This window comes from Schistocerca cancellata, chromosome 5 (genome assembly GCF_023864275.1).
Source record: "Schistocerca cancellata isolate TAMUIC-IGC-003103 chromosome 5, iqSchCanc2.1, whole genome shotgun sequence".
Lineage (NCBI taxonomy): Eukaryota > Metazoa > Arthropoda > Insecta > Orthoptera > Acrididae > Schistocerca > Schistocerca cancellata.
Window position 1 is genome coordinate 523,495,291 of NC_064630.1, and position 15,160 is coordinate 523,510,450.

Sequence of the window (15,160 nt, forward strand, 5' to 3'; positions counted from 1 at the left end):
ATTGAACTAGCAGCTTAGACAGCTCAGCAAACGAATGGATGCCTATGTGTTTACAGCACAACAGAATCTTAGAGCAGAGAACGTATTGCAAATACAAGTAGGTAATTTGGAAAAAAAAAACACATAACAAAACTTATGTGTGATATTTGTATCACTCCTGTTAAAAGTGTTATCCTATTTTATAGGTAAAACATGGATTGTGAATAACAGTACCACTTCCCTGGTAGTCTTCCTGTCACAGAACCTGTTGTTTGATGCTAAGTAACCAAACAACTGAATTTTGATAAACAATCGCAGCTATGTATATCCTTGAAGCTGATGCAATACCCACACAATTGATCCATTACAACATGAATTTTAACGTCAGCCAACTTTGGTTTGTATTATGCAGCCGTAGGTTACTGATGATCCCTCTAATTGGTTTCCAGTGTTCCCTTGGTAATTTTTTTTTCGATATGCCTATTGCTGATACTGTAGAGCTTACATGTAGGGCAGTTTTGCAATGACATCCTATGTTTTAATGTCCCACCTTTCAGCTATTAAAACGTGTATGTGCTGTCATCCCTCCCCTATATCTGTCCAGTAGTTACATCAGAAGTCCAACCAGAATTCCGATTACTACCGCTGTAGACGTTTCTTCCTGTAAGTGTGTGCATGGAGACATTCAGCACCAATACATATCAATGACTCCTTCTTTCTATCCATATTTGTATATATTTTTAATATTTTCCTAATATTTCCATATTTTTCCTAATTTTTTAAATTTTTCCCATATTTTTCATATTTTTATTCATATATTATGCAAAGATGTACAAGACTATTTATGCTCTTTTTGCACATCCCTCCTAGTTTCTTCAGCATCCATTAATTGTTTGGATCCCTTCAACATGGCAGAGAGATTCTACAAAGTGACTGCAAGATCACTTGTTGCTCTTTTTGCTCCAAATGATAACCCGAAAAGAAAATTTCCGTCACCACACAATGCTGATCTCCACACAATGCTAACTATCAAACCCAAACCTTATATACGCTAAAACACATACAAACACACACACACATACACAGACACATTCTAAATCTGCAAGAATTATGTATGGAAATAATTACGTCCGAGAAACTGAATTTTTCTATTGTAAACAAACATAGGTGATTTACCCTATTTTGTGTGTCGGTTTCTCAGAGAGTCTGGCATACATTCGGGATGTAGTTACGAAGTGCGTCTACCTGCAGTAAGTCCAGGCTGGTGTTTGACGATGGATCCATCTGATTTAGGTCCACAATATACACTCCTGGAAATTGAAATAAGAACACCGTGAATTCATTGTCCTAGGAAGGGGAAACTTTATTGACACGTTCCTGGGGTCAGATACATCACATGATCACACTGACAGAACCACAGGCACATAGACACAGGCAACAGAGCATGCACAATGTCGGCACTAGTACAGTGTATATCCACCTTTCGCAGCAATGCAGGCTGCTATTCTCCCATGGAGACGATCGTAGAGATGCTGGATGTAGTCCTGTGGAACGGCTTGCCATGTCATTTCCACCTGGCGCCTCAGTTGGACCAGCGTTCGTGCTGGACGTGCAGACCGCGTGAGACGACGCTTCATCCAGTCCCAAACATGCTCAATGGGGGACAGATCCGGAGATCTTGCTGGCCAGGGTAGTTGACTTACACCTTCTAGAGCACGTTGGGTGGCACGGGATACATGCGGACGTGCATTGTCCTGTTGGAACAGCAAGTTCCCTTGCCGGTCTAGGAATGGTAGAACGATGGGTTCGATGACGGTTTGGATGTACCGTGCACTATTCAGTGTCCCCTCGACGATCACCAGTGGTGTACGGCCAGTGTAGGAGATCGCTCCCCACACCATGATGCCGGGTGTTGGCCCTGTGTGCCTCGGTCGTATGCAGTCCTGATTGTGGCGCTCACCTGCACGGCGCCAAACACGCATACGACCATCATTGGCACCAAGGCAGAAGCGACTCTCATCGCTGAAGACGACACGTCTCCATTCGTCCTTCCATTCACGCCTGTCGCGACACCACTGGAGGCGGGCTGCACGATGTTGGGGCGTGAGCGGAAGACGGCCTAACGGTGTGCGGGACCGTAGCCCAGCTTCATGGAGACGGTTGCGAATGGTCCTCGCCGATACCCCAGGAGCAACAGTGTCCCTAATTTGCTGGGAAGTGGCGGTGCGGTCCCCTACGGCACTGCGTAGGATCCTACGGTCTTGGCGTGCATCCGTGCGTCGCTGCGGTCCGGTCCCAGGTCGACGGGCACGTGCACCTTCCGCCGACCACTGGCGACAACATCGATGTACTGTGGAGACCTCACGCCCCACGTGTTGAGCAATTCGGCGGTACGTCCACCGGGCCTCCCACATGCCCACTATACGCCCTCGCTCAAAGTCCGTCAACTGCACATACGGTTCACGTCCACGCTGTCGCGGCATGCTACCAGTGTTAAAGACTGCGATGGAGCTCCGCATGCCACGGCAAACTGGCTGACACTGACGGCGGCGGTGCACAAATGCTGCGCAGCTAGCGCCATTCGACGGCCAACACCGCGGTTCCTGGTGTGTCCGCTGTGCCGTGCGTGTGATCATTGCTTGTACAGCCCTCTCGCAGTGTCCGGAGCAAGTATGGTGGGTCTGACACACCGGTGTCAATGTGTTCTTTTTTCCATTTCCAGGAGTGTAGTTTGGGGTGGATCAACAAGCATTAAGTTCAGGATAATATTCAGAGTGAATTCCACAGTGTTATGCCCAGGATACTGTTTGAGGTTGGTCCACCAGTGTTATGCCCCAGACTTTGTTTCAGCTGGATCCACCAACACTACATCCAACGTAACGTCCAGAATTGAATCCACCAGTATTACATCTGAGGCAGCGTCCTTAAGTGCATCCACTCACATTAGATCTCTGGGGATGGGGACTGGGGGCCAATACATAAAAGAATATAATTGAGCTATGTTTGCTTAAAGTTAGTTCCATGAAAATTATTATTATTCTCTACTGTTACACATATCTTGTAAGCTTGCAGCATATGTATGAAGCTTTTCCAACTGTAGACGGAATATATTGTGTTATAAACATAAAAGAGAGAAAAAATGGATGTCAGCGCTGTTAGGGGGCCATGGAGTGATATTTTTTTGTAATCATCAGCTGTATTTAAGATCTCTAAAGTTATAAATGCATAGTGTGTATAAGTTGTAGCTTACATGATGACTGGCTTCGTCAATTAGCCTTATGTGTAGACGGAGATCCTATTTCTGGGTTACCATTTGCAGCAAGTGATCTTGCAGACTCTATTTGGCTTGGTGGATGCTAAAGAACCTGGGTAGGGTATGAATTAAGAAATGGATAAAGATGTGGAAAATATGGATAAATAATCGAAAATTTTGAATATATAGGTAAAGTATGGAAAATAAGTAAAATTATAAAAATATTTATCCGAAATAGGAATAGAGAATGTTCCGTATTTCTACAGAAGGATTAATCGAAATTTTCAGCATAACCATTCTGTAGGCAGTACATGAATCACGCTACATATGGGAGATGAACAACACCGCACATACCCTTAAAAAAAAAAAAAAAATTAGACAGAGGCAGTCACCAGAATTCCTGTCAGCAATGGCCTTTCGCAATGTAAACGACTCCAAATGTCAATTGCATGTAGTTCCCGAGTAACATTTGCAAGGATATGAGTTGCGATGAAACTAGCCAAGAGTTCCTGTCGCGTTTGAAACCAATTGTCTTTGATAAGGTATGATACTCGTGTCTGATCCCTGCCAAGTAAGATTGGACTGTACCTACGCCATGTTACATGGCTCCGAGTGGCACATCACTCCTTTTAAAGACGTCAGACAGTCCGTGTGGATACACCAACGAATCTGGCCAATTCATTCATGGTGTGGTCATATACATCTACCACTATACGCCGCAAGCCACTTTACGGTGTGTGGCGGAAGGTACTTTGTGTACAACTGTCACTTCCCTTCTCTCCTGTTTCATCGTGAATGACGCCCAGGAGGAATTAATTTAGGTACGCCTCCGTGTGAGTTCGAGTCTCTAAGTTTATGATCATGACATTTTTGCAAGACATGCGTAGCAGGAAGGAACATATTGGCTGACTCTTCTAGGCACGTTCGCCCTCGGAATTTGGACAGAAAACGACAGCTCGTAGCAAAACGCCTTTCTTCTATCGTCTGCCATTGTAGATGGCTGAACATCTCTGTAACACTTTCACGCTCACTAAATGAACCTATAAAACGTGCTGCTCTTAAGCCTGCTTTCATGGGCAGCTCTAAACACAGTAGCTCCCTTCTAACATTCTGCAATGTCCTCACGGCGATCCCTCTTCGTGCACTAACTCCATACAAGTGACTGTCACATGAACACTACTTCAGTTTGGTGACTTACGTTAGCGATAGACTGTCACATAACTGAATGGTACTTCTACGCCATCTACAGAGCTACATAGCAACAGGTGTACTCTTCAAGGAGGCGGCTGAGCGCGGGATTGATGACCTCGCCGTTTAGTCCCATAACCCCCTCAATCAATCAATCGGTCAAGGAGGTGACTAATACTTATTCGGAGAGATATGGGTCCTCTATTTCTAGTTTCCATGCACAACAAAATACATATTACTCCAAGTAGTTCACTGAAATATTTTTCGTATGAATTTATCGTTGGTATTCTTTTTCAGTATTTGGAACGAACTGAATGTACTATGAACTTACAAAATTGGCAAAGAGTACAACTGCATGAAAATATTTAAGAACTCATTGCTAAACATTATTGAGAATTTCATCTTTTAGTATTTCCTTCGTTGGACTAATTACACTGAAGTGACAAAAGCCCCGCGACCGCTACGGTCGCAGGTTCGAATCCTGCCTCGGGCATGGATGTGTGTGATGTCCTTAGGTTAGTGATGTTTAAGTAGTTCTGAGTTCTAGGGAACTGATGACCTCAGAAGGTAAGTCCCATAGTGCTCAGAGCCATTTGAACCACTTTTTTTTTTTTTTTTTTTTACAAAAGTCCTGGAATACCACATAATAACGCGTCGGACATCCTTCTTCCCGGCGTAGTCCAGCAACTCGACATGGCATGAACTCCACAGGTTGCTGATGAAGTCCCCTTCAGAAATACTGAGCCATACTGCCTCTATAGCCGTCCCTACTTCCGAAAGTGTTGCCGGTGAAGAACTTTGTGCACGATCTGACCTCTCGATTATGTCCCAAAAATTGTCGATGGTATTCATGTAGGGCGATCTGTCTGGCCAAATCATTCTCTCGAATTGTCCAGAATGTTCTTCAAACCAATCTCGAACAACAGTGGCTCGGTGAGGTGTCGCATTCTCATATATATAAATTCCATCGTTGTTTGGGAATGGCTTGAAATGGTCTCTTAGTAGCCGAACATAACCGTTTCCAGTCAAAAATCGGTTCATTTGGACCAGAGGAGTCAGTCCGTTCCATGTAAACATAATGGAGCCACCACCAGCTTGCACATTGCCTTCTTGACAACTTGAGTCCATTGCTTCATGGGGTATGAGCCACACTCGAACCAGCTCTTACCAACTGTAATAGCGACTCATGTGACGAGGGCACGGTTTTCCGGTCATCTATGGTCCAACTGGTACGGTCACAGGCTCAGGAGAGGCGCGCCAAGCAATGTTATGGTGTTAGCAAAGGCTCTCACGTTGGTTCTCTGCTGCCATAGACCGTTAACGTCAAATTTCGGCGCACTGTTATAACGGAAATGTTTGTCGTGTGTCTCACATTGGTTTATGCGGTTATTTCACGCAGTGTTGCTTGTCTGTTGGCACTGACAACTATACGCAACCGCCGCTGCTCTCGGTCGTTCAGTAAAGGCCATAGGCATTGTGATCTCCGTTGTGAGAGGTATTCCGTGATATGTAGTATTCTCGGCACACTCTTTACACTGTGGATCTCGGGATACTGAATTCCTTAACCATTTCCGAAATGCAATATCGCATGTTTCTAGCTAGAACTATCATTCCGCGTTCAAAGTTTGTTAGTCCCTGTCCTGTGGCCATAACAACGTCGGAAACCTTTTCACATGAATCACCTGAATACAAATGACTGCTCCGCCAATGCACTGCCATTTCATAACCTGTCTACGCGTTACTACCGCCATCTGCGGAGGTGCATATCGCTATTCCATGACTTTTGCCACTTCAGAATATAGCACTTTCATCTGGAAAAATACAGTCGCAGGTTGATCTGTCTTTGCTGTTATCCCGATGCATCCTTCACATTAAGAATCACCAATCTCTTCGGAACTCGTGCTCAAACTGGCCTCCTAAATTCTGATTTGATTCTGTGCTTGTTGGCAGACGGCTATTCGGGAGATAGTGTTGACCCATTTTCCGTGTCAAACAGTTGACTTAGCACACTTAGTTTGTATGCTGTTTTTCTACCAGTATACTTTTCTTACACATAGTGATTCTCATTACGGCGTGTGTCCCACGTGACCTCCAGCTGCTTTCTCCACCTGAATTGCAATGCATTTACGGATTTGTACATGCACATTTTATTTATTTTACTGTTTGACCTGTTAAGTTCCCCTCATGTTAGTCATACTAAATGTGATGACTTTCCTTGGTGTATCCTTCCGTGATTTTGGTGTGGGACAGATGCGGACGATGCGCTTATTGCCATAGATACCAGCCGTGGGAGTCTCCAGAGTAATAACTCAGTTGTTACCATCTGACTGAAGTTACTGTCACGAGAAATTCTACCTCTATGATAAAGTCAAAAGCGCTGGAGCTAATCGTTCTTCTTTCCCTGTTTCACATCATTTTACCTGAGTTTCCAGTGGAAGGGGAGACTGAAAACCGAAATATTTAGTCCCTTTAACTGGATAATTATTATCATCGTTAACTATCACTGTACCTTCATGTACAGTATCTAGACAGAGGTATATAATACAGGTTTTGTGGTAACTCTGTGAGATGGTAACACAGTGACATGCGGTGCAACAGTAAAGGTCATAGAAATCCGTTCTGTTTTGTTCCTGCGTACAGCATTTCACTAACACTTCATTTCAGTTATTCTTGTGCTTGACACTGGCTCACCTCTGTAGCTCCCCATCCGACCACAGTAGCTATGGTCCCGCCAGCAGTCTACCCTGTTCCGGTAGAGGGACGGGCTGTACTGTGGGTCCGAAGGTGAGAGGCTGCACCAGCTGAAAGCAGTCAAAAGAATCACTGTTAGTACACTTTCCATTCTATTGTTAGTATGGTGATGAGACGCGCGCGTTACAAAGAGGAACTCAGTACATGGAGTATACACTCGCGAGGCTCTTAGGTTAGTGCAAACCTTTTTATGGTGGACGGAATTTGTGTGGCATCAATTTCAAGTCCCCTTAGAACAGAATACTAATGTACGCAAATGTGACGCCTCAGTATTTTTGTTTGCATTGGTGGTGGTGCTGACACCACGGCAAGCATCCCACACATCCTGAAGAGCACTTTTGGAACCACAAAACTTTAAGTCTCTGTATAAGGAGAGCTGGTCAACAACCATATTGTTACATAGCCCCATCCCATGACAAACTCATCAGAGATTTGGATATCAGCTCAGAATTTTACACAAGGTCTGCTGATCAGTCTAATGCTGATCATGAAAGTCTCTTCAACAAGATTCGAACCTGCTACATCTGAGTACAGCGCGACTGCACAAGAGTGCCTCAGTAACCTCGCATAAACCAAGTGGCGAAATAAGATCACCTCCCGGAATATCTGGGAGACATTTTTCATAATTATAACTTAGAAACTTTGTTCTTTGAAATGGATTCCCCCAATTTTTAAGAGACACAGTATAGTATTCAGTTCTATACAACGTATAGTCATACCAATAATTCATATAGCATTTGAAGAGGAGTCACTAAACTCTCACTCCGTCTTCAGGCCACGAGTATTCTACCGGGACCATCCGACCACCGTGTCATCCTCAGTAGAGGATGCGGATAGGAGGGGCATGGGGTCAGCACTAGAGATGGGGGATCCGCTCTTGAACTAATTCATAGAGTTGAATCTTTCAAAGGAGTGATTCAGAAAAAAAGAACGGTAGCTCCAAACGTTTCCCACGGCAGAGAGAGAGAGAGAGAGAGAGAGAGAGAGAGAGAGAGAGACGGAGCATATCAGCGGCACCTCTGCTGGTCAGAGCACAGTGCACGCCACACAACACAGCCAGCGCCGGCCTCTGCCCTGCTTCTGCCTCGGCTGCCTGCATCGTGCAGTGAGTGCCCCATTGGAATTTGTGTTTCACATATGCCGTGCCGTCCCTGTGCTTCCTCTGCCGTCTGGCGCAGCTTAACTTCGCATCGCACTCTGTCGGCGATCGTTTCAGTCGCACGTCCTGCCCTCTGGGCAGTTGATGCGAGCAACAGGACAGAGAGCCACCTAGCGGATAACATAGGAACTACTTGCAACAACCTGCTCGCAAGGGAACGGACGATTTGTCTCGGAGCGGGTGAGTTCACCGCTTCCCCCACCCTCGGAACTCGCCCGCTCAACGCTCACCCCACCGTCTCGACTCTAGCCAGAGCGTTGAGCAAAGCGACTCAGGTGTCACTCTGGTCTCTGCGGTCTCAGCTCACGCAGTAATACAGCTCGCAGCTCGACCTGCTCGACTCAGCGCCTCTGCATCGGAGTTCGTCCCTACTGGATATTGTTCTTCGTAGTAATACCGCTATGTATATTACATTATTATGTTATGTATACATCAATTGTTTTATTTAATTTTTATTTGTTTAAACTGATTAGATTAAGTTCCTGATGACTCCTCTTACTATAGGATTTTTATTATGGACACTCGAATTTACGCTTTAATTACGAGCGAACCGATAAACGTATCGCAAAATGTGATACACCAATATTTTCCTTGTTTTATTCTGCGTAAGGCTATATGCAGCACTTTCGTTTTACAGTCAAATTTATATTTTTTTTTCTTATTCTGGTACGGATTTTGCGGTTTTAGGCGTCTTCGGAAGGAAACGTTCACTTTAAAAATATATGGCTTGCGATGTATTTGTATGAGGTTAATGAAATATTAATACATTATAGCCGAATATATTGTTAATGTAAATCTCAAGTTACAACATTTTCTGATCACCCAAAAAACCACGATAGTGCAAAATAAATCAATAATCAAAAACTTTGTCATATCGTGGAAATTTCAATAAACAATACAAAATTCTTACTCATTATCTGTGTTACTTCAAAATAGGATCAAATAAGATCAAAATACAGGTATAGTACTGGTATAAATCAAGTTTAAAGGGCAATGAGCCTTCCATTTATTTTCTATTGTAAATGAGTGGTGAGTCATGAAAAAGAGCTAATTCATTTCAGGGAGTGAACAGTTCTGATCCAATCTCTGAAAAGAATAGTTTTGCCCATCTCTAGTCAGCACACCGCTCTCCTGGTCGTTATGATGGTATTCTTGGCCGAAGCCGCTACTATTCGGTCGAGTAGCTCCTCAATTGGCATCACGAGGCTAAGTGCACCCCGAAAAATGGCAACAGCGCATGGTGGCCTGGATGGTCACCCATCCAAGTGCCGACCTCGCCCGACAGCGCTTAACTACGGCTGATCTCACAGGAACCGGTGCTACCATTGCGGCAAGGCCATTGCGCAGTCACTAAACAGGATATAATATTCCGAAATTTTGGATGTAGATACTGATGTTCACTTGAACTGGGGAAAGCATATAATGGAGCTACTCAGACAATTACTTTTAGCTCCTTTTGCTCTTCGTATAATTTTTGTCTCGAAGACAAGCGAATCAGTTCCATGACATGTTTTGCAAATTTCCACACAATAAAGTCTTATGCAATAGTTTTATTCGGCAACTTTATAGAGTGTTGATTACACAAAAGTGAGCAATGAGAATAACACGCAGGCGCTCTTCCAGGAGTTACGCGTTTTATCTGCGCCGTCACAATACCTATATTCGCTCCTGAAATTCGTCATAAATAATCTACGAAAATTTGAGAAGAGAAGTGATGTCCATACCTACAAAGCTAAAAGAAAACATGACATTTATTACTTATTATCAAAGCTGTCAGTGGCTGAGAAAGTAGTATAAAAAGAATCAACAAAATTGTTGATAATTTTTACCGATCACATAAAATGTTTGGCATGTAGCAATACAAGTTTTAAATCCATCTAAAATCATTTCATCTGGACAGTTCCTTCTGTTCCAGTGACAAATTTTTATTTAAGAATGAGCAGCCAATAAAGAAACAGTTGGTTTACAAGGGTAGTTGAATGAGGATAACTGAGAAATATATACGTTCGTTAAAGTTAGAACTAATCATGTACACACATACTGCCGACTGAGTATATGTACACCATTTCCATTAACAAATCATGCAAGTAATCCATGGAATTTGTAACCATGCAGCTAAGTATCTAGTATACATATATTTAAAAAAATAAAATACTCACGTGAAAGCGGATAGCCCTTGATGGGAATCTCGTTAGTTATTTGACCTGACTATAGATGGCGTGAACAGCCAGTTTATGAAGTGTATGTGTTGTGCTGTGCAGGGTTGTTCGTTTCTATGCATGACGTCACTTGATAGTTAAGAAAATGGAGTAGAGTTCAGAGTAAACTACAGATGTATCGCAGGAGTCCAGACCAATCTTAGCAAAATTATGAGAGTCAATTTTATGATCCCTAAAATAACAAATTAAGAAACTAATTACACTATTGGCCATTAAAATTGATGCACCAAGAAGAAATGCAGATAATAAAGGGGTATTCATTGGACAAATATATTATACTAGAACTGACATGTGATTACATTTTCACGCAATTTGGGTGCATAGATCCTCAGAAATCAGCACCCAGAACAACCACCTTGATACGCCTGGGCATTGAGTCAAACAGAGCTTGGATGGCGTGTACAGGTACAGCTGCCCATGCAACTTCAACACGATACCACAATTCATTAAGAGTAGTGACTGACATATTGTGACGAGCCAGTTGCTCGGCCACCATTGACCAGACGTTTTCAATTGGTGAGAAATCTACTGAATGTGCTGGCCAGAGTAGCAGTCGAACATTTTCTATATCCAGAAAGGCCCGTACAGGACCTGCAACATGTGGTCGTCCTGCTGAAATGTAGGGTTTCGCAGGGATCGAATGAAGGGTAGAGCCACGGGTCGTAACACATCTGGAAAGTAACGTCCACTGTTTAAAGTGCCGTCAATGCGAACAAGAGATGACCGAGACGTGTAACCAACGGCACCCCATACCATCACCACGGGTGATACGCCAGTATGGCGATGACGAATACACCCTTCCAATGTGCGTTCACGACGATGTCGCCAAACACGGATGCGACCATCATAATGCTGTAAACAGAACCTGGATTCATCCGAAAAAATGACGGTTTGCCATTCGTGCACCCAGGTTCGTTGTTGAGTGCACCATCGCCGGCGATCCTGTCTGTGATGCAGCGTCAAGGGTAACCGCAGCCATGGTCTCTGAGCTGATAGTCCATGCTGCTGCGAATGTCGTCGAACTGTTCGTGCAGATGGTTGTTGTCTTGCTAACGTTCCCATCTGTTGACTCAGGGATCGAGACGTGGCTGCACGGTCCGTTACAGCCATGCGGATAAGATGCCTGTCATCTCGACTGCTAGTGATACGAGGCCGTTGGGATCCAGCACGGCGTTCCATATAACCCTCCTGAAACCACCGATTCCATATTCTGCTAACAGTCATTGGATCTCGACCAACGCGAGCAGCAATGTCGCGATACGATAAACCGCAATCGCGATAGGCTACAATCCGACCTTTATCAAAGCCGGAAAAGTGATGGTACGCATTTCTCCTCCTTACACGAGGCATCACAACAACGTTTGACCAGGCAACGCCGGTCAACTGCTGTTTGTGTATGAGGAATCGATTGGAAACTTTCCTCATGTCAGCACGTTGTAGGTGTCGCCATCGGCGCCAACCTTGTGTGAATGCTCTGAAAAGCTAATCATTTGCATATCACAGCATCTTCTTCCTGTCGGTTAAATTTCGCGTCTGAAGCACGTCATCTTCGTAGTGTAGCAATTTTAATGGCCAGTAGTGTACATTTAAAAAAGTGTAACTGAAGTTAGATCTTAAGTAAAATCTTTTACATGGAGTCGTAAAGCATTAAAGAAACAATTTCGTTGTCATGTTGTGTGATGCCAGTTCTCTACGAAAGGTAGAGCGTTTACAGTTTCAGAACAGTATGACGTAAGTTAATAGACGATTATATTCCCTTACAGTGTAGCATCTGAAAATACGGCTTTGATATACATTGCAAGAATACCAATGCAATAGCTGTACACTACAATGTACATATAATCTACATGCATTCACTGTGTACATCCAAGTGTATGTCAAGTGCTGCACATTAATATTGTCACAGAGTGCATCGAAGCCCAGATGAACGGTTAACTATTAACAATACAAGGCCAAAGTAAGACTAGATCGACATAACTTGCAAACTACAACAGATACTGTAGTATTGTGAGGAAATTCGTCAAAATTTCCAGAAGTTTGCATGTTCTAACAGAAAAAATAGTGCCAATAGCAAGATATATGGAACTGTGTCGTACGAAAGACGGAACAGCCAGTTTGTATACAAGACTTCCTAACAAAGTAAATTATCAATGTTGTGACTGATAATTTCCAAGTTCCAAGTGCTTTCAACAATCACTTTCTAAAGGCAGCAGCAAATATAGGATTAAGTAGTTCAGTTAAAGCAGCAAGAGAATTTATTAACAGTGTCATTCCAGAAAACAACTAAAACTACCACCAACATCCTTCAGTGAAATTACCATGATTATAAAAATTCTAAAATACAAAAGCTCTTGTAGGGTTGATGGAATTTCAAACAGAATTGTGAAAATTTATTCCAAATTAATCAATAATATCCTTAATGGTACATGCAATACATCACTGCCACAGGAAATTTCTCCATGTGGGTTAAAATACGCAATTATTAAACCACTTGATAAGAAAGTGATAAGACAGACTTAAAAATTGTTATCTAACTTCCTTGGCGACATCTTTTTCCAAAATATTCGAAAAAGTAGTATTCTTAAAAGTATTCGCACACTTTAGTGGGAACAATCTACTTAGCATAGCACAGTTTCGATTCCCGAAGGGTTGCTGGACTGACAAAGCTATTTATACAATCATTCATCAAATATTACAATGCTAAAATAATAGTATATTGCAAGTTGGCATTTTTTGTGATTTTTCCAAGGCATTTTATTAGGTAGATCAGGACCCTCTCTTATAAAAACTCAAGTTTTATGGACTTGATGGCTTTATACACAACTGGTTTGAACCATACTTAACAAACAGAATGCAAATAGTTGTGCTGAATAATCCAGACAATGTTGGAAAGGTGAAAATTTTAGAGACTGGGGAAAGGATCACAAAGTGAGTCTCATAGGATTCAGTTTTCGGTTCCCTCCTATTCCTTACGCATATAAATGACCTTCCACTTAACATTCAACAAGGAAAACCTGGTACCTTTTGCAGACCATACTATTATTATAATAAATCCCATTACATAAAAAGCAACAAAAGAGTAGGCAAATGATATTTTCCACAGAATTATTTAGTGATTCTTTGAAAACGGACTCTCCCTAAATTTCGAAAAAAATCACGCAACATTGAGTTCTGTACAACAGAGTAGTACCAACAACTGACGTTGCAATTGTCATTAAACAAGGTAAAAGGCTCCAAAGTTTTGGGTGTACGCATTGAACTAGAAGAAGGATTTTACCGAGCTTCTCAGACAGTCAAGTTCAGCTACTTTATCTCTTAGTGTAATTTCTAATCTTGTAATCAAATGAATCAACTTCCTGACATGTTACTCATATTTCCACCCAATAATGTCGTACAGAATAAATTTCTGAGGAAGCTCATCGCTTACAAATAAAGTATTGATTGCACAAAAGCGATCAATGAGAATAATAAGTGTTGACGCAGATACCTCTTCAAGGAACTAGACACTTAAAATGCGCGGACACAATATACATATTCGCCAATGAAATTCGCCATAAATAGTCCATCACAATTTGAGAAGAACAGTGATGTTCATACCTACAACACTAGAGGGAAAAATAACCTTTATTGCCCATTTTTGAAGCTCTCAGTGGCTCAAAAAGGAGTTCAGTATGCACCAACAAAAAATTTTTGATCATTTTCCCAGTAACATAAAAAGTCTGACGGGTAGCAAAGCAAGTTTTAAATCTAATGTGGTGTCACCGCCAGACACCACACTTGCTAGGTGGTAGCCTTTAAATCGGCCGCGGTCCGTTAGTATACGACGGACCCGCGTGTCGCCACTGTGAGTGATGGCAGACCGAGCGCCGCCACACGGCAGGTCTAGAGACACGTCCTAGCACTCGTCCCAGTTGTACAGCCGACTTAGCCAGAGATGGATCACTGACAACTACGCTCTCATTTGCCGAGACGATAGTTAGCATAGCCTTCAGCTACGTCATTTGCTACGACCTAGCAAGGCGCCATAGCATTTGATATTGAGATTATAACATGTACAGTCAAGAGCGATGTACACCAATTGTGGATTAAAGTTAAGTATTATATCAACTACGTACTTTATTTGCTACTATTAATTCCCTTAACTGTTCCAGACCTCAAGCCAGTCAGCGTGTAATTAAACGCGTGAATTTCGGCCTCCTCTAGCAACACAGTGTTGGCTCTTCTGCCAACACTTCATATGGCGACGAGGATGGGATCCATCTCTGGCTAAGTTGGCTGTACAACTGGGACGAGTGCTAGGACGTGTCTCTAGACCTGCCATGTGGCGGCGCTCGGTCTGCCATCACTGACAGTGGCGACACGCGGGTCCGTCGTATACTGAAGGACCGCGGCCGATTTAAAGGTTACCACCTAGCAAGTGTGGTGTCTGGCGGTGACACCACAGGAACTGTTTTTGTATGCTTGCAGGTAGATATTTGCAGCCCATGTACACAATTACATCCTTGCGCTACAGTACTGTAGCATGCCACTAGAGGAGACGGCACAAAGTTAAATGGCGCAGCCCGTCTCCTTGCCATCAGTAGATTGATCCATATTGTTTAGGCTTTCCTA

General features: G+C 43.1%; 1 protein-coding gene across 1 annotated transcript in view; it reads right to left on the bottom strand.

Moving 5' to 3' along the window:
- Nucleotides 1-7,111: 7,111 nt before the first annotated feature.
- The window catches only part of LOC126188651 (trypsin-7-like), a 70,449-nt gene continuing 62,400 nt past the window's right edge, over nucleotides 7,112-15,160 (bottom strand). The window contains exon 5 of the mRNA XM_049930254.1: nucleotides 7,112-7,221. Coding sequence (XP_049786211.1) covers nucleotides 7,141-7,221 — 81 coding nt within the window. The 3' untranslated portion in view covers nucleotides 7,112-7,140. The remainder of the gene's footprint in view (nucleotides 7,222-15,160) is intronic.